The sequence below is a fragment of the Eretmochelys imbricata genome, chromosome 7 (genome assembly GCF_965152235.1).
Source record: "Eretmochelys imbricata isolate rEreImb1 chromosome 7, rEreImb1.hap1, whole genome shotgun sequence".
Lineage (NCBI taxonomy): Eukaryota > Metazoa > Chordata > Testudines > Cheloniidae > Eretmochelys > Eretmochelys imbricata.
The window spans coordinates 40,361,100-40,379,144 of record NC_135578.1 but is presented as its reverse complement, the minus strand read 5'-3'; the positions used below and the strand labels follow the sequence as shown (position 1 = coordinate 40,379,144).

General features: G+C 41.1%; 1 protein-coding gene across 4 annotated transcripts in view; it reads left to right on the top strand.

Annotated features, from left to right (window-relative positions):
• The window catches only part of ATP2B2 (ATPase plasma membrane Ca2+ transporting 2), a 330,044-nt gene that overhangs the window by 273,030 nt on the left and 38,969 nt on the right, over nt 1-18,045 (top strand). For all 4 annotated transcript variants that reach the window (XM_077821231.1, XM_077821230.1, XM_077821229.1 and 1 more), the window contains 2 exons: nt 15,186-15,292; nt 16,160-16,351. In XM_077821231.1, the coding sequence (XP_077677357.1) occupies nt 15,186-15,292; nt 16,160-16,351 (299 nt within the window). The remainder of the gene's footprint in view (nt 1-15,185; nt 15,293-16,159; nt 16,352-18,045) is intronic.

The window sequence follows — 18,045 nt, the reverse complement described above, 5'->3', positions numbered from 1 at the left end:
CATGAATACCAGGATGAGAGCAGCCCTCACAGTTGAGAAGCGAATGGCAATAGACCTGTGGAAGCTTGCAACGCCAGACAGCTACCGGTCCGTTGGGAATCAATTTGGAGTGGGCAAGTCTACTGTGGGGGCTGCTGTGATGCAAATAGCCAATGCAATCAAAGATGATCTGATATCAAGGGTAGTGACCCTGGGAAATGTGTAGGTCAAAGTGGATGGCTTTGCTGCAATGGGATTCCCTCAGGGTGGTGGGGCCATAGAGGGGAACCCATATCCCTCTCTTGGCACCGGAGCACCAAGCCGGCGAGTACATAAACCGCAAGGGGTACTTTTCAATAGTGCTGCAAGCACTGGTGGATCACAAGGAATGTTTCACCAACATCAACGTGGGATGGCCGGGAAAGGTACATGACGCTCGCATCTTCAGGAACTCTGGTCTGTTTCAAAAACTGCAGGAAGGGACTTTATTCCCAAACCAGAAAATAACCATTGGGGATGTTGAAATGCCTAGTTATCCTTGGGGACCCAGCCTACCTCTTAATGCCCTGGCTCATGAAGCCATACACAGGCAGCCTGGACAGTAGTCAGGAGCTGTTCAACTACAGGCTGAGCAAGTGCAGAATGGTGGTAGAATGTGCATGTCGACGTTTAAAAGCGCGCTGGCAGAGTTTACTGACTCGGTTAGACCTCAGCGAAACCAATATTCCCACTGTTACTACTGCTTGCTGTGCGCTCCACAATATCTGTGAGAGTAAGGGGGAGACGTTTATGGTGGGAGGTTGAGGCAAATCACCTGGCCGCTGGTTACGCGCAGCCAGACACCAGGGTGGTTAGAAGAGCACGGGAGGGTGCGGTGCGCATCAGAGAAGCTTTGAAAACCAGTTTCATGACCGGCCAGGCTACGGTGTGAAAGTTCTGTTTGTTTCTCCTGATGAACCTCCCCATCCCTTGGTTCACTCTATTTCCCTGTAAGCTAACCACCCTCCCTTCCTCCCTTTGATCACCGCTTGCAGAGGCAATAAAGTCATTGTTGCTTCACATTCATGCATTCTTTATTAATTCATCACACAAATAGGGGGATAAACTGCCAAGGTAGCCCGGGAGGGGTGGTGGAGGAGGGAAGGACAAGGCCACACAGCACTTTAAAAGTTTAAAAGTTTAAAACTTATTGAATGCCAGCCTTCTGTTGCTTGGGCAATCCTCTGGGGTGGAGTGGCTGGGTGGCCAGAGGGCCCCCAACTGCGTTCTTGGGTGTCTGGGTGAGGAGGCTATGGAACTTGGGGAGGAGGGTGGTTGGTTACACAGGGGCTGTAGCGGCGGTCTGTGCTCCAGCTGCCTTTCCTGCAGCTCAACCATATGCTGGAGCATATTAGTTTGATTCTCCAGCAGCCTCAGCATTGAATCCTGCCTCCTCTCATCACGCTGCTGCCACCTTTCAGCTTCAGCCCTCTCTTCAGCCTGCCACTTACTCTCTTCAGCCCGCCACCTCTCCTCCCGGTCATTTTGTGCTTTCCTGCACTCTGACGTTGTCTGCCTCCACACATTCGTCTGCGCTCTGTCAGTGTGGGAGGACAGCATGAGCTCAGAGAACTTTTCATTGCAAGTGCGTTTTTTTCACCTTCTAATCTTCACAAGCCTCAGGGAAGGAGAAGATCCTGTGATCCTTGAAACACATGCAGCTGGTGGAGAAAAAAAAAGGGACAGCGGAATTTAAAAAGACATATAGAACAATGGGTACACTCTTTCACGGTAAAGCTTGCTGTTAACATTACATACATAGCACATGTGCTTTCATTCCAAGGTCGCATTTTGCCTCCTCCCTCCCCATGGCTAACAGCGGGGAACATTTCTGTTCAGCCATAGGCAAACAGCCCAGCAGGAACGGGCAACTCTGAATGTCCCCTTAAGAAAAGCACCCTATTTCAACCAGGTGACCATGAATGATATCTCTCTCCTGAGGATAACACACAGAGATAAAGAATGGATGTTGTTTGAACGCCAGCAAACACACACTGCAATGCTTTGTTCTCCAGTGATTCCCGAGTATGTGCTACTGGCCTGGAGTGGTAAAGTGTCCTACCATGGTGGACGGAATAAGGCTGCCCTCCCCAGAAACCTTTTGCAAAAGCTTTGGGAGTACATCCAGGAGAGCCATGAATGCAAGGGCAAATTAATCATTAAACATCCTTGCTTTTAAACCATGTATAGTATTTTAAAAGGTACACTCACCAGAGGTCCCTTCTCCGCCTGGTGGGTCCGGGAGGCAGCCTTGGGTGGGTTCGGGGGGTACTGGCTCCAGGTCCTGGGTGAGAAACAGTTCCTGGCTGTCGGGAAAACCGGTTTCTCTGCTTGCTTGCTGTGAGCTATCTACAACCTCATCATCATCATTATCTTCCTCGTCCCCAAAACCTGCTTCCGTGTTGCCTCCATCTCCATTGAAGGAGTCAAACAACACGGCTGGGGTAGTGGTGGCTGAACCCCCTAAAATGGCATGCAGCTCATCATAGAAGCGGCATGTTTGGGGCTCTGACCCAGAGCAGCCGTTTGCCTCTCTGGTTTTCTGGTAGGCTTGCCTCAGGCACTGCTTTGGGTCCCTGTTATGGCCTCTGTCCTTCATGCCCTGGGAGATTTTGACAAATGTTTTGCCATTTTGAAAACTGGAACATAGTTCTGATAGCACGGATTCCTCTCCCCATACAGCGATCAGATCCCATACCTCCCGTTCTGTCCATGCTGGAGCTCTTTTGCGATTCTGGGACTCCATCATAGTCACCTCTGCTGATGAGCTCTGCAGTCACCTGCAGCTTGCCACACTGTCCAAACAGGAACTTGAAATTCAAAAGTTCGCGTGCCTTTTCCTGTCTACCTGGCCAGTGCATCTGAGTTGAGAGTGCTGTCCAGAGCGGTCACAATGGAGCACTCTGGGATAGCTCCAGGAGGCCAGTACCGTCTAATTGCATCCACAGTACCCCAAATTCGACCCAGCAAGGATGATTTCAGCACTAATCCCCTTGTCGGGGGTGGAGTAAGGAAATCGATTTTAAAAGTCCTTTAATTCGAAAAAAAAAGGCTTTGTCGTGTGGACGGGTGCAGGGTTAAATCGATTTAATGCTGGTAAATTTGACCTCAACTCCTAGTGTAGACCAGGGCTTTGTCATCTTTTATAATACAGGAGTGTTGTCTAATGATTGGAGCACTGTGCTGTGAGGTAGTGTTCTGTTTCTAGCTCTGCCACTGATGACTTCTGTGACCTCGGGGAAGTCACTTAAACTTCCCTTTACATCATCAATAAGATGAATCAAATAATACAGTATCTTAAGGATAAGCATTCTATCAAATGCTGCATAGACAACTTAGCATTGATGAACAGGACAAGGGAATTTACTGAAATGCCATTTGTGCAAGTTTTGACATTTCTTTCTGTGGCTGAGTTTGCAGGCTCACTGCACAATTCGTAGGTTTAATGCAGTTCTCAGCAAAGTTTCAACATGTATTTAACAAATGTAGGTCAAAGTGGTTTCATTTTAAACCAGCTTTTGTTTACTTCATAAACAGGTGTTTTGAATATGAAAACCCATACAATGCATCCTCCATATTCCCTGTGAATTAGTGATCCTATGAAGTGGTTGCCCATGTCTGGGCATACCCATACTCTTTTACTGCCTGTCTCCTTACCCCTCCTCTTCTCTAGAGTGGCAGACGTGGTTTCCCAGGCAGTCACGTCTGTTGTCTTTGTAGGCTACCTGAAAAATCTAACTGGAAATAACAAAGGAAGTTTCTCTTGCAGGAGTGGTGGAAATACAAATGTGGATTCATTAAAATGTGATTAATTGATTTCTTGTTAGTGCTTGCTTGTCAATATTTTCATTGCGGCTTTTCAGTTAGGCCTGGTCTACACTCCGCGGGGGAATCGATATAAGTTACGCAACTTCAACTATGTGAATAATGTAGCTGAAGTCTACAAACTTAGATCTACTTACCATGATGTCTACACTGCTGTCTACACAGGTTGACTGCTGACGCTCCCCCATTGACTCCGCCTGCGCTTCTCACTCTGGTAGAGTACCGGAGTCAACGGAGAGCGCTCGGCGGTCGATTTATCGTGTCTTCACTAGACACGATAAATCGACCCCCTGCTGGATCAGTCGCTCCAGAGATAAGTGTAGACATGCCCTTAGATTAGAATGTGGCATGGACTGGGAGTGGAAGAGCATGTATGCAGGTAAGAGGTACTTAATAAGAAGTAGGAAGAACTAACAGTTATTAATGAGAGAGGAGCTATAGATTTTTTTGATATTTGTATGCAGCTGTTGATTAAAAATAACCCACAATTTAAAATACATATATTCAAACTTACCTAAAAACAGCAATGCAAGGGTAAGAGCTCTTCTTGCTGAGATCTTTAGGAGAGCGGTTTTTAACGTTTTAAGCTGAGCCCCCCAATTTTTGGTTGTGTCCCCCACAACCCAGACAAAAATACACACACAAAAGTATGCTTGATAGCCTGCTCATAAACCTCACAGAGACCTTAACACAACTTGAATTAAATTACCTGTACCTTTAAGTTTCAAATACACCAATACTTACCAATGACACAGCCAAGGCTTCCTCAGCAGTGGCTGCTTCTACCTTGCATCCAGGTTGCACTGCTAGGGCAGGGCCAATACCTGTCCCACCCCCCTTGGATTTCCAGGTTGGGGGAAGGCACGTTTTGATGGTCTCTGGGGGCAGAGCCAGCCCTGGGCACGAAGGTTGCCTGGAGCAGACATCGGCGCGACTGTGGTGAATGTTCAACTGACCCAGTCTGGGTGGCTTACTGAGGTGAGGAGAGGCTGTGGAGGTGGTGCTCCCTTGCCTGGGCCCAACTGTGTGGCTGACACAAGCCACCTGGTGTTGCTGCTCACCCCCCTCCTGCCCCAAACTTTCCTCCATGGAGGGAGGGATGCCCCACAGTTTGAGAATCTGTGTATTAGGAAGAGAGTCTTTTCATCATGCTGACTCCATTCACAGGACTGAAGTTCTGCCACATTTGAGGTTAAATGCAAGGTTACATGTTTTAAAAAGCAGAATCCATTTTGGCATAAAACTGATTTAATTCCTCAATCCCCTTTGGCTGTCTGCAGGTTCCAGGTGTATATTTAGGAGTTTGTTTTGACTTATAAAGTGCAGTCCCCACCCCACTGCCACAGCTGCAGTCAGCGGAGGCACTCAAGATGGAGTCTCTTTCATGGAAAAGAGAGGTGCTGTTTCCAGGGTGTTGTCCATGGAGGCCCCTCCACTGTGGAACCAGTTCCTTCCTTGGTCTGAAACCTGAATCTGTTGGTCCTGAGGGCATACTCCAAGGCCTATGTCTACAATCAGGCTGTTGGGATGAAGGGCTGTGATACAGGCTGATATATGTGCTATGGGGTGTTAGTGGTTGGTCTGATTTAATCTTAAAGTATTTTCAGATTCTGGGTGAGAAATAGCTGCTGACTCCATCCTTTTATCCTGTATATTGAACTGATGACACAGGAACTTAGGGTGGAATTTTGAAAAGCATCTAAATGACTTTGGGGAGCATAAGTCCCATTGTAAATGAATGGTTTCAGAGTAGCAGCCGTGTACTTTTGAAAATGTAGGGTGATTCTAACCCTCCCTCCAGCCTCAGTATATTGGGTAAAGGAGCCAGAATGTGGTGTAAATGATCTCTTAAAGCCCTGGCTCTGGCTAAAAGAGAATTCCCCTGACACAGGAACGGAAGTTGATAGCCATAGACTGTCTTCTGAAGACCCTTCCCTCATCCCCTTCTAACCCGGGCATAGGGAATGTGTCAGGGGTAGCAACGTAGCATGGTGGGTACTCTGGGCTTCACCGCTGCTTCTCAGAAGACAGATACAAGCAGCTGTAGCTTAGCTTTTCAGGACTAAATTATGCCAGGTGCTGTTTAGGCCCCCAGAACAGCCCAAAATTGCAAGGGTGCAAAGGCAGCTTAAAGCCCTCAAAAGTTCTGTGCTGCGCTTCTGAGATGCAAGACAGATTCTTACCCTAAAGCCTAATATCGGTGCATGGTTCTAAATTCTAATGGAAGTGCGTATTGAGAATGTCATAAAATCAAGGAAACAAATCGTTGGAGACTGCCTGTGTGAGTGAATCATGCAGGATTTTCCCCTAAGAGGAAAATTAAATGAACAGAGTTGAAGAGAAGTAAACAACAAAATATTAACAAGATTTACTGTATGTGCAGTATGAGATTTTGAAAAAGATATTCCTTTGCAAAATATCTTATATAACTGGTATTGTTGGTAACATTTTAGAGATGATGATGAGGTCAAATGAAAAAACAAATTATTCAATGCAGTTTAAGAGCAGCTCTTCATGGCTGTGAAACTTTTTTCATTTATAACACTTCAAGGGCCCTTAAAAGTTACAGGAAATTATTTAAATGTTCACTAGTTCTGAGGTACGTGTTTCTCAGTCACTTGGGGGACAGAGAGAGTTTTCTCTTTGATGCATTAGGTTCACTCTAGGGCTAAAAATACACATCACAAAACAAACTTTCATCTTTAATTTTTAATGACATACAGCTTCCGGAGGGAGGGAGCACTTTTTTATTTCACTGCCACAATGCTGCCCAGCAAAAATCATTTTTATATAACATAAGACACTTTTATTATGCATTTTTTGTTCTTTTGTAACATTGAGACTCAGAAAGGCATCGTTCAGCATTTCAAGTTGGGAAGGCACTACTTTGTTACATATGTAAGGCTGCTCCAAGGCACTGGAGTTTTCAGCTTCCAAAATAGGTTTGAGAAGTTTTTTTCTTGGACATGAAGATAAGATTTATTTCAATCTAGAAATGAATTCCCTGTGTGTGTGTGTGTGTGTGTGTGTGTGCGTGCATGCATTTTATAATATGTATTCTGTATATAACATGTAGCAGCCCCTTGGTGCCTTGAGGTTACCCTTTAAGGCCTCAGTCTAGTAATTGGATGTTCCCAAACAAGTGTCTGCTCCAGCCCTATTGAAATCAGTGGGTTCTGCATGGGCTCAGGTGTCTGCATCTGCTGATCTGGTTGCGGGACAAGGGTCTGCAATCATATTCTTTTCTGTTTCATTCTAATAGTATGTAATGTTTATATTGGAGCACCAGGCACTTATATCACAGTTCTGTCTGAAAATGTACCCACTGTTGTTACAAGTTACATCCCTCCCCACCCCCCATCCCAAGTGTGTGCCTAATTCTGCACACACTTAAACACTTAACTTTTTGCATGTGAATAGTCCATGGGACAACTCACGTGAGTACGTTTGCAGGATCCAGGTCCTAAGATTAACAAAACTGAAAGAAACTAGAGGAAAAATTATTTTCTATATTTTTATCAGTATACTTCTGGATTTGAAACACTCTTGTAAATAGTCAGTTTCACTGTTCTCTCTATAGTCAGTCAGTTTCCCCTATTACATCTGAGAGTCATTCACATAGCAGCAGAGTAGAAAAAAATGTAATCTGATTGTAAGAACACAGTAATGGCAGTGTGCCTCATGGGAAGAAGGGTTTTAACTGTGACTAATTTTATTTCAAGTTTCCTTTTAAGTAAAAGCTCTAAATTATTATATGATTAACCAAGAGCCTGTAAAAGTTTTAAAGTTAGGAAATGTATCTAAATTTTAAAGGTTGATGTGAGCTGAGCAAATATTTTTAAAAGATATATTTAATACAATTGCTTGTATTAAATTTGTAAAAGAAATACATATTAGGTGATCCATCATAGTGGACCAGTAGTGCCTAAACATAAGTGTGCCTGGAATCTTCATATTTCTAGCATTCCTTGTCTCTCATTGTTTCAGTTTATTGGCAGACGTGGGAAGGGACAACTAAATCCCAATCTGTTCTGTTCTTTTAAAACAAATAGTATTTTACAGATAACTCGAAGGGTGGCATTGCTACTGAGATGTGTTAAAATAACCTGGCATTTATGCTGCAATGAAGTGAAACCTAAGGCTCCACTTGTCGATGCCTTTGATCTAAGCAGTGGGTAGAAAGGGGTTTACTTATAGATGAAATGGAAGACACACTTGCTGACTAATAATCTCTGTAATATGATCCAGAGGGGATTTGATCTAACAGCTCCTTGAAGGTAGGGAGACATGTGAGTTGATATATTTCATTTTAAGTTGTATATGAGATCTTGTTGTCCTGTACTGGAGTAGTAGATGCTTATGGCTACATCCAGATCATGTTGAGGGGTTCGGATCAGAGATATGTAAGGGGAGATAGTTTGGGAAACCACATGACTCTTGGAGTTGTTCTTCCATATCTTGTGGAGCTGTGTGTTAAAACTCTGTATGTAAGCATCTGACTGGACTAAAGTTGTTTACCATCAACTGTTTCTCTGACTCTAAAAGTGAGCATTTGAAACCAAAATATATTCTTACAGAAACTGTGAACCAATGGAGTTGTAATGAAGTGCCCATTCTCTGAATCAGGTCCCATCCCTATCGATATTCTTCACTGAACGCTATAACAGATCCTATAAACACAGTACCATAAATAAGGTTCTCATACAGTGGACCTTGCTCATCACCTTTTTTTGGTGTGAGCCTGCTTTTGTCATTATATTCTTTATACAAATATATTTATTATTAATTCTTTTTCCTCAATTATTAAGGGAGACTTTTGCAAACTGGTCGATTTTCATCTTATACTGAAAATAGCCCGTGCTGGTCTCCTGTTATAGGCCATTTCACAATCACTGGCCCTCCACCAAAGATCCCTAATTGCCAGCTCTTCTGAGCTTCACCCTCAGCTGCATTGTCTTAGATGAGTGTAGTTGTTCAGGCAGGTCATGAACGGAGAATTGGTCTCTGCCCAGTGGGACCTGTAAGCTGTAGACCAGAACCTTGATTGGCTCTATTAATGAATGATAAACCAGTAAAGGGTTCTGAGCACTGGTCTGAAGTGCTGTGGGTGGTTGGGAAATGGTCTACTGTGTGCTTTGCAAGCTGGAGTCTCAACCTTCAGTGCCAGGTAGAGTGAATGTTAATAGTTTAATATGGAAATTGACAAGTAAACGGATAACTGTGGTAGGTACTGGTCCAAAAAGAAGCATTAGTTTCTCAGTATTTCTCACCACTGCAACTATCATTAACTAGGATTAGCTCTGTAAATCCCCCATGTTTGGTGCTAATTTGTCAAATGGAAGGCAGATGTCCTTGATGAAGGTAGAAATCAGTGTCCTGCCAGGCTGCTCACAGTATTTCCATTTTCCTACCAAATCACTTTAGTCTTACCTGGGTTAAGCCTGATCTAGCTGTTTTTCGTCCAAGTGCTTATCTCTCACCAGCATTTGACACATCTTTGTGATGGCATTAGTGGTATATGTTTAAGTGAAGATGTAAAGATGCATATTGATGATAAGTGTGTATCACCATGACATCACATGCAAATGTTAAAAATAAGATTAAAAAGTCTTGATCTTTTCAGGATTGTGCATCTGAGTGTTCTGGAGGATAAGGAGCTGTTTATCACAGTAGTCTGGGTTGTTTTTCAGAGGAATGATTGAAGCCTTCAGAATGCTATTAAGTCCACTCCTACAAAACCTTGTCAGTGAGTTATCAGGACCTTGCAATCAATCTATGAAGGCAGAAGAGAGGTAGTAGAATCATATAAGCATTGAGGTTAGGTCTCAGTTCATAACCACTGTGAGGTCAGCAGTTAATGCAGTTTCTCCTTGCCATGATTTCACTTTGGAGACTGATTGTGAGAGGCCCAGGATGTTGGCAGATGTCAGGTGGCAATGGAATCTGGTTTTCAGTGCTTTGCAAAAGAATGGTGGGTTCAAGAAACTAACTGCTTCGGTGCTGGGTTTTTAAAAGTATCTTCAAAAATTATTAGATGAACATGAAAGGATGTGTTAATAACAAGAGGTGAAGAAAGAAGTGTAAATAACTAAATAGTAAGAGCTAATGGTGTTGCTTATTTGGTGATATCCAAGGCAAATCACTGCACACATTGAAAACACAAACTAATCATTAGACCTTATAAAAATCAGAATAAAGTAATCATTTATTCAAGTTCTAGTATATATGAAATCTTAGTCAACTCAAATTCATCAGTATTTGCAGTTTGACTAGCAGATCCTAGTAACTCCAACCTTCTGGAGGTCAAGAAATCATAACCTCATGGAAACTGGTGAAAAGATTACTTTTTCTTCCACAAGCATTAGCGAGAAAGAGAAGTGCTGTGATAGGTCCTAGCAAGGAAAATTCTTTTAATCATTTTACATTTTTACTCCCTTCTCTGAGATTTTTTTGGCTTAGTCAGGAAACATCAAAGCCTATTTATCTTGAAATGCCTTTCTCCCCAGCCTGTCACTAGTCTCAAAATTCAGTCACAGACTGTCTTAGCCAAATGCCACCAGAAGAGGCAATATACTTCAGCTCCCTTTCTAGTCCTTATACTAAAGTTGCTTGATTTGTAGACAAGCGAAATATCATTTCAATGCAAACGGGAATTGTTATTTTCTTGAGAACGGGACAGATAATTGCATCCTTCAGGAAGGTTGGAAGATTGCCTTCAGTGATGATTTTAGCCTACTTGCTCTTTTCTGACTTTTAGTAAGTCTAGAAGAACACTAATTGGCTCTGGAAGGAGTGACAGTACACTGCTCAGAGCTTTCAGTGCTTCTGGGTGTATGATAAGCCTCAACTTTATCAAGAGTGGTGGGATGGTTATTGCTCCCCAATCTCGGATCATCTACCCCAGATAGTTTATCCAATATTTGAGAGCTTTTCACAAAGGTATGTCCTGGGGTATGATGATTGTCTTTTATGGGATCCAAGTTACTGGCGGTTTTGCTATTTGGACCAGTTTTGTCATGATTTTTCAGCTGATTGAATGAGAAGGAAATATCCTTCACAGAAGCTGTGTATTCCTCTAAGGAGTCTATGCAAGTGTCCAATGAACTTGGACTGTGTTTCATACCACTGACATTCTTCTTCTCTACCTTGGCCCTATATCTTATATAGTTCAGTTTCATTGGCACTAGATGATTATATTGTTCCATGATATCATCAAAACCATTGGCATTGCAGTAGGACCTCTTTTTCTCTGGTTGCATTCTAGTGGTTTATTGACCTAAAGCCTAAAAGGGTGAACTGTTCTGGTTTAGCCATGATATTAATAAAGAGGCTTTTTCTCCAAGATACCACTGTGTTCCATTTTAACGAGATCATGAAGAACAGATGGGAATTGCATGTCATACACCAGTTGTGGCACAGGAACAGATGCAGATTAGGAAGGGAAACAAATATAGTTCCGCTAGGCAATACAATGACCATCCTTGGAACTTATTTCCCTTTGTTTACAACTTTAGAAGATTCCGTATGTCTGTGGCTAATTAAACAAGAGTCTCAAAATTCCAGTTCACGGATTCATAGAGTTTAAGGCCGGAAGGGAGCACAAGTAATATTATTTTGTTAATTTTTAAATACTAATTTTTTCGTGATAATTTTCCCCCGGGTAAGGGTAGATGTTAGTAGATTTGTACCTGGACTGATAGACTTTCATAACCATTGTGAAAGTCTGAAACCTTGGTAAGATTTCTATACTATTGAAATAAATGTAATTAAATTAAAAGTGCATTAAAATGCTTCCTTTTTTTCCTATAAACTGAGTTGTCCCAAATGATTCCATTTAAATGTAGGTATTGTTAACCATGACACACTGTGGCAAATGTATTAGTGATGTATTAATGATAAAGCATTATGAGTTCTCCTTCAGCATCTTTATTATGAAGCATAATACATAAAAGTAGTATTATGAGACTGGATTAATGTAAAATAAAAGGGATTACGTTCATGTGGTGAAAAGGCAAACTTCCAGGTAGTCTAGACCTTGTTTGTTAATGAAATACAAACAAATGTAATTTCAGGGCTACAAAACTGAATGTGAACAGAAATGTTTACGTGGTCTTTTTAAAAAAAACAAACAAAAAAAATTCCAGTTAAAATATTTTGGTTTTTTTCATTTACACTTTACCCTGATGTGTTGGAAACCCAAACACTGCAGCAGTATTTAAGTGCAGTGTATTCCAAACATTTGCAAGCAGAGCTCCCAATCAGGACAATTAAACCAGTCATGCCCCCGACAATTCCAACATTTGTTGCTAAGCGCCTTTTTCTTTAATTTATATAGCTTCTGCTTCCCTCCCCTTTGGGAAACGCAGGTGTAAAATCTTCATATTATGACAGTTATCTTTTTTCATAGATTCCAAAGCCAGAAGGGACCATTGTGATCATCTAGTCTGACCTCTTGTATAACACAGGCCATAGCACTTCCCCAAAATAATTCCTAGAGCATATCCTTTAGAAAAAAAAAAAACATCCAGTCTTGATTTTAAAAATTGCCAGTGATGGAGAATACACCACGAGCTTTGGTAAATTATTCCAATAGTTAATTACTCTCACAATTAAAAATGTATCTTATTTCCAGTGTGAATTTAACTTCAAGTTCCTTGTGTTATACCTTTCTTTGCTAGACTGAAGAGCCCATTTTCAAATATTTGTTCCCCATGTAGGTACTTATATATTGTGATCAAGTCAACCCTTAATCTTGTTAAACTAGCTAAATTTTGTTCCTTGAATCTGTCACTATAGGGCATGTTTTCTAATCCTTTAATCATAATTATGGCTCTTCTCTGAACCCTCTCCAATTTTTCAACATCTTTCTTGAATTGTGGACACCAAAATTGGAAACAGTTTTCTGGCAGAGGCCATGTCAGTGCCAAATACAGAAGTAAAATAACCTCTCTATTACTTGAGAATCCCCTATTCATGCATCCAAGGATTGCATTAGCCCATTTGGCCACAGCATCACACTGGTAGTTCAAGTTACATGCTTTGATGGGCAGTGACACAGTTAATAATGTTTACATGTAAAATGCCATTATATGCATTTGACTTAGCTCTCATTGAAATGTACTGGACATTTCACATCCCAGTTATTGTTTCAGGCTCTCTGCAAACTCAGGTATAATCCTCTTCATGTTTTGAATATTTAATTACAGTAACTAGAAACTTATTTCTTTAAAATGAAAGAATAGCAACAGAGAGGAGTTCAGCTCTCTCTTAACTGTCAGTCCCCAGCTAGTCCTTTATGGATGTGCCCTGCACTTTGAGAACACTACACTAGAGTATGAGAATAGAAACGTAACCAACAATAAAAAAAATACCTAATGAAACTTTGTATTTATTAATTTATGGTAGCATCCATGATGGGCCAGTCACCTTCCATCACATTAAGCTGACCGAAATGACAACAGAGCCCAGGGAAATGGGAACAAATAATAGGGATTACTTATGCATGGCAACTAGAAGCACTGCAGGAGAATGGCAGACATGGGTGTCTCAGGGGGATTTAAACTGGCTCATCTAGTTTCACCATCCAAGCTGGTTTAAGTGGAAAGGTTAAACAACCAGAATAAATTATGGACATTAAAATCAATTAAAATAAAAACTAGTTTTAATAATCTGGGAAGTTGTTAACACATGTAATACTTTGCATCTGATTCTGCTTACATTTAAATTGGTGATAAAGCTCCCATTCTTCAATGGGAGAAGCAGCAAACCCTAGTTTTGAAATACAGTCTATAGATGTTGGGTAAAATTGTCAAAAATGCTTCTGTCTCATTGAAAATCAATGGGACTCAATGTCTCAGTGTGTGTGCCCTTTTTGAAAAGGGGAGTTAGGCTCCTAAGTCACTCAAATGCTTCTGTAAATGTTACCCTTTATCTGGACAGTGTCTTCCTTCATTTGGTCATTTATGGGAATGGTTATTTTTGTATAGTTAGGCGTCAGGCTATTATACCTCCTTTGGGTTCATTCAGTGTCTGATCTAGCACAATATGCCCCCGTGTGAAGCAATTCCTATTTGCAGTCTGTAATATAACATTGTCTTAAATGATACCTAAATGATTAATAGCAATAATTAGCCTTGTTAGTGAATTAGTATCGCCTTTAATATTAAAGATATAGCATATTGTTCTGTATTACAGAAAGAAAATTATGGGTGGATATAAAAGTTTAAGATCTTGATGTTCAGTATAACAAAATTTGAAAAGTTTGCTGTATATACAATAAACATAGCATACACGAGTGGTTCAATAACTAGTAATTATTAGATCCTATAATCTAACAGATTTAACTCTGTGACTTTGCTTAAATAACAATGCAGGCCTTAATTATAGCATTTTTTTCAGCATGTGTATCAAAGGCAATAAACACAACTCATCATGTACTCCAAATTAAATTTGGAAATGAAACTTAGTGTAATGATGATCTTATGACTAAAGTATAATGTTTCTTGTGTGACCTCTGGCAAGTAATTTAAATCACTCCCTCAGTCTCCCCATCTGTAGAGTGTGGAAAATACTTTCCTGTTGCATCAGGATGAGAGGAGACTGAATTTGTTCCTGTTATAAAACATTTTAAGGTCCTTGGAAGGAAGTAATTAGAGAAATACAAAGCATTATTATTATTTATACTTCTAGTACTCTAAAATGTATTACTTCAGAATTTCTTGTTTAGTTGATATTGCTTTATTCGTCACTTCAGTACTTGGCAGAGCTGAATATGTCCGAGGAAAATCCTAATATAGCTCCAGAAAATAGCAGTTTTGGTCTGGGTATGTAGGCTAAACTTCCCTGGAGATATCCCAAAAAGCCAGATGTGCCAATGAAGGCTTGGATTTAGGAAAGCATGTATGTCTGTCTTAAGCTGTTTATTAAGTCTGTCCTCATTCAACAAGGCACTGAAGCACATACTCAAGTCCCGTTACAGTTAATCAGGGAATTGGGGCCTCAGTGGATAATATTGGGAAACAAAGTTTCAAATAGTAGAAATCTTCATCTTTCACAAGGAAACACATAATGGGCTGATCCTGTTCCAATTGAAGCTTATGAGAGTTTTGCCAATGATTTTGTTGGATGCAGGATCAGTCCCCGTATGATCCTCCCTAATGATGGCAGGAGTCACTTATATGGCTTACTACGTCGTTTTCCATGGGAACTAAATCTGTTTAGTTCATGGGAACTAAATCTGTTCTCTGTAGGGGCCCATGACACATCAGCCAGATATTTTGCTTCAGAATGGACCCTCTTATTCTTAAGGTGAATATTCTATGTATTGTCGATATATTTTGCAGGTATTATTGACAGCACGCAGGTGGAGCAGAGGCAGGTTGTTGCAGTGACTGGTGATGGAACCAATGATGGACCAGCACTTAAAAAAGCCGATGTTGGCTTTGCAATGGTATGACCCTGAACATAGCCAGTTGTCACTTTATTTGCATCATAGATTTGCTTAAAGGGAGTTTTTCTGTTTATGTAACGCATGGAGTGAAATGGTTCAGTGATTGTTCAGTTAGTGAAGCAAGAAGCATGTGGTGAAGTTTCCGTTTTCTAGAAATGGCTGTAATCAGCACGTCAGCAGTTTTAATGCAGTTTCAGAATCCACTTTTACACATTGTGATAAACAGAGGAGGAGTTTTGCTTGGCTGGTTTTTGCAAGAATCTTATCAAAATAAATATTGAAAATATACAGAATGCTGATGCCAGTAGAGGAAAGTGCATTCAGTATTCTCCCTGATAGCAAGGTGGAGCAGGAAGAACACTCTCCAATTTAATAGGACATTATTTTGACTTGGTAAAAATCCACCTCCAAATACAACTTACTAGTTCTCCAACATTTTGTGGCACTACTGCAACAGCATTTGAAAACAGAAGAAATTGACAGCATAATAGATGCTGAATTCAAATTGAGCTGTGCAATTCCAATTTGTGCTGGCAATTCTGTATATGCATATTTAAAAAAAAACCCAAACATGAGAACTCCAGCGACACATGGATGTTCGCTTCCTTAGTCAGCATCGGTTGCTATCATAAAATACTCAAATAGCTCATCACAAGGTGTTCCTTTGCTGTCTATCGGCACATACTTCCAAACCTGTTATCCAACATGTCCAAGACGCAGCATGTACTCACCAAATACTATTATTTCATTCAGTGGTCAAAGCATAAATGTGCAGTGGGAAGGGATGTCCAAAGATCTATTTTCTAACTACTGCCTTTTCTTTCCAATAACTCATTTTTATCATAATTTTCTGCAATTTTTTTCCAGGGTATTGCAGGTACTGATGTTGCAAAGGAAGCCTCAGATATTATCTTGACGGATGATAATTTCAGTAGCATTGTGAAGGCTGTAATGTGGGGCCGTAATGTCTATGATAGCATCTCCAAGTTCCTACAGTTCCAACTTACTGTTAACGTTGTGGCTGTGATTGTGGCTTTCACTGGGGCATGTATTACACAGGTAAGCTGAGTCGTAGAGATGACGTGAAGCAGGGATACTGGAATGCCTGATAATCTAAAGAGCCAAATACCCAATTTCAACAGATGCTTTCAACTGGTCACCATTGTATTCTTAATTCCTACAGTATAGTTAGCAAGCATTTTTTCTGGGTATTAAGTTTGGGAATCATTAGTTACATGTCAGAGTTACATCTGGAATCATTCATTTTATCAGTCATACAGATATTCCCAGAAGTATTACTTTTGATTGGACTGCGATTGCTGGTACATTCAAGATGGCAGCACTGTCATTTAGAAGTAATCCGGACAGGGAAACTTTCAACTAAAAATGAAGAAAACATTTTGATGCTTTGTGTTTTCTGATTCAAATAATTAAAAACAAAAAATATCATATACAGAAATGTCTTTCTGACTAATTTTTTCCCCAGAATAATCTGTTCTAATTGCTAATATCGCTATCCTCATTTACATCTTATTTTAGCAACCTTATCCATTATGAGAAATGGGGCAAAAATCAACAGCTTTGTGCTATTCAGCAATAGGGTGACCAGACAGAAAGTGTGAAAAATTGGGATGGGGGTGGGGGTTAAGAGGCGCCTATGTAAGACAAAGCCCCAAATATTGTGACTGTCCCTATGACGCCAGGACATCTGGTCACCCTATTCAGCCAAGTACTTGTCACTCTCTCAAATACCCTGCCTAATTTTTCTACTCATGCTTTAAAAGGACAGAGACATCTGATGTGTTTTAAATGTTTGTTTTCTGTGCCTCTCCTCCTCCTCTTCACAGCAGAGACCTACATATTCATAGGTGTGTTAATGGCTGTGTTTGGAAGATCTCTAAGTGTAAATCAGGGTTCAAAGCTTGGGCTCCAGCCCAAGTGGGAACGAGTCAGTTGACCCTGCTGCGGGTGCTGGGTTTTTTGCCACGTAGATGCACCCTAAGATGCAGCCCTAGCCACAACTAACGTGCAAGGTTACATATGTACCTATCTCACCAAACACACATGAAAAAGCCAAACCAAAGTAAACTCCACTTCAACATCACCACTTTTTAATAAGCATACCTCCTTTTTATTGTCTCATTTTGTTCAGCAAGGGGCAGGGGCGTGTGTATAACTAATGGAGAAAGTGGGTTTTCTTCCTCCAATATTAAAAAGCAAAGGACATTGCTGTTAGCATTTACACCATAGCCCCAAAATAACAATGCTCAAGAGCGGCATATACTGGAGATAGGTGCTGTTGCAAAAGCCTAAGCTTGATAGAAGAAATGCACACCTGTGAGAACATCGCAGCTCCCCTTACTGCCCATTACACAAATGTACATGTCTGTCACTGCAGGTAAATTCCATCTCTGACACATACACCTATGAGCAAAACAATGAATAAGTCATTAGCCACACTTCAGGAGTACGCTTACATTGCAGTCATGGAATCATTACATGAAACTTGAGACCTGGTCTCTCCATTAAGCCGAGAGGTTAAGCTCCTTTCAACTTATTCTTCTGAATTCTCGGGTCTCAGTTGTATTTGGCAAGGTGTGGAAAGGTCTCAAGTAGTCCCCGGTGGCCCTGGTGAGCACCTTCACAGGGACTGGAAACAACTGTGTTCATTTAACTCCTCTGGGCACAAGGACTGTGTGATCATAGGGCCATTCACCAGAGGAAGCAGGAATGGCTTTACAGAAGCCAGTGGA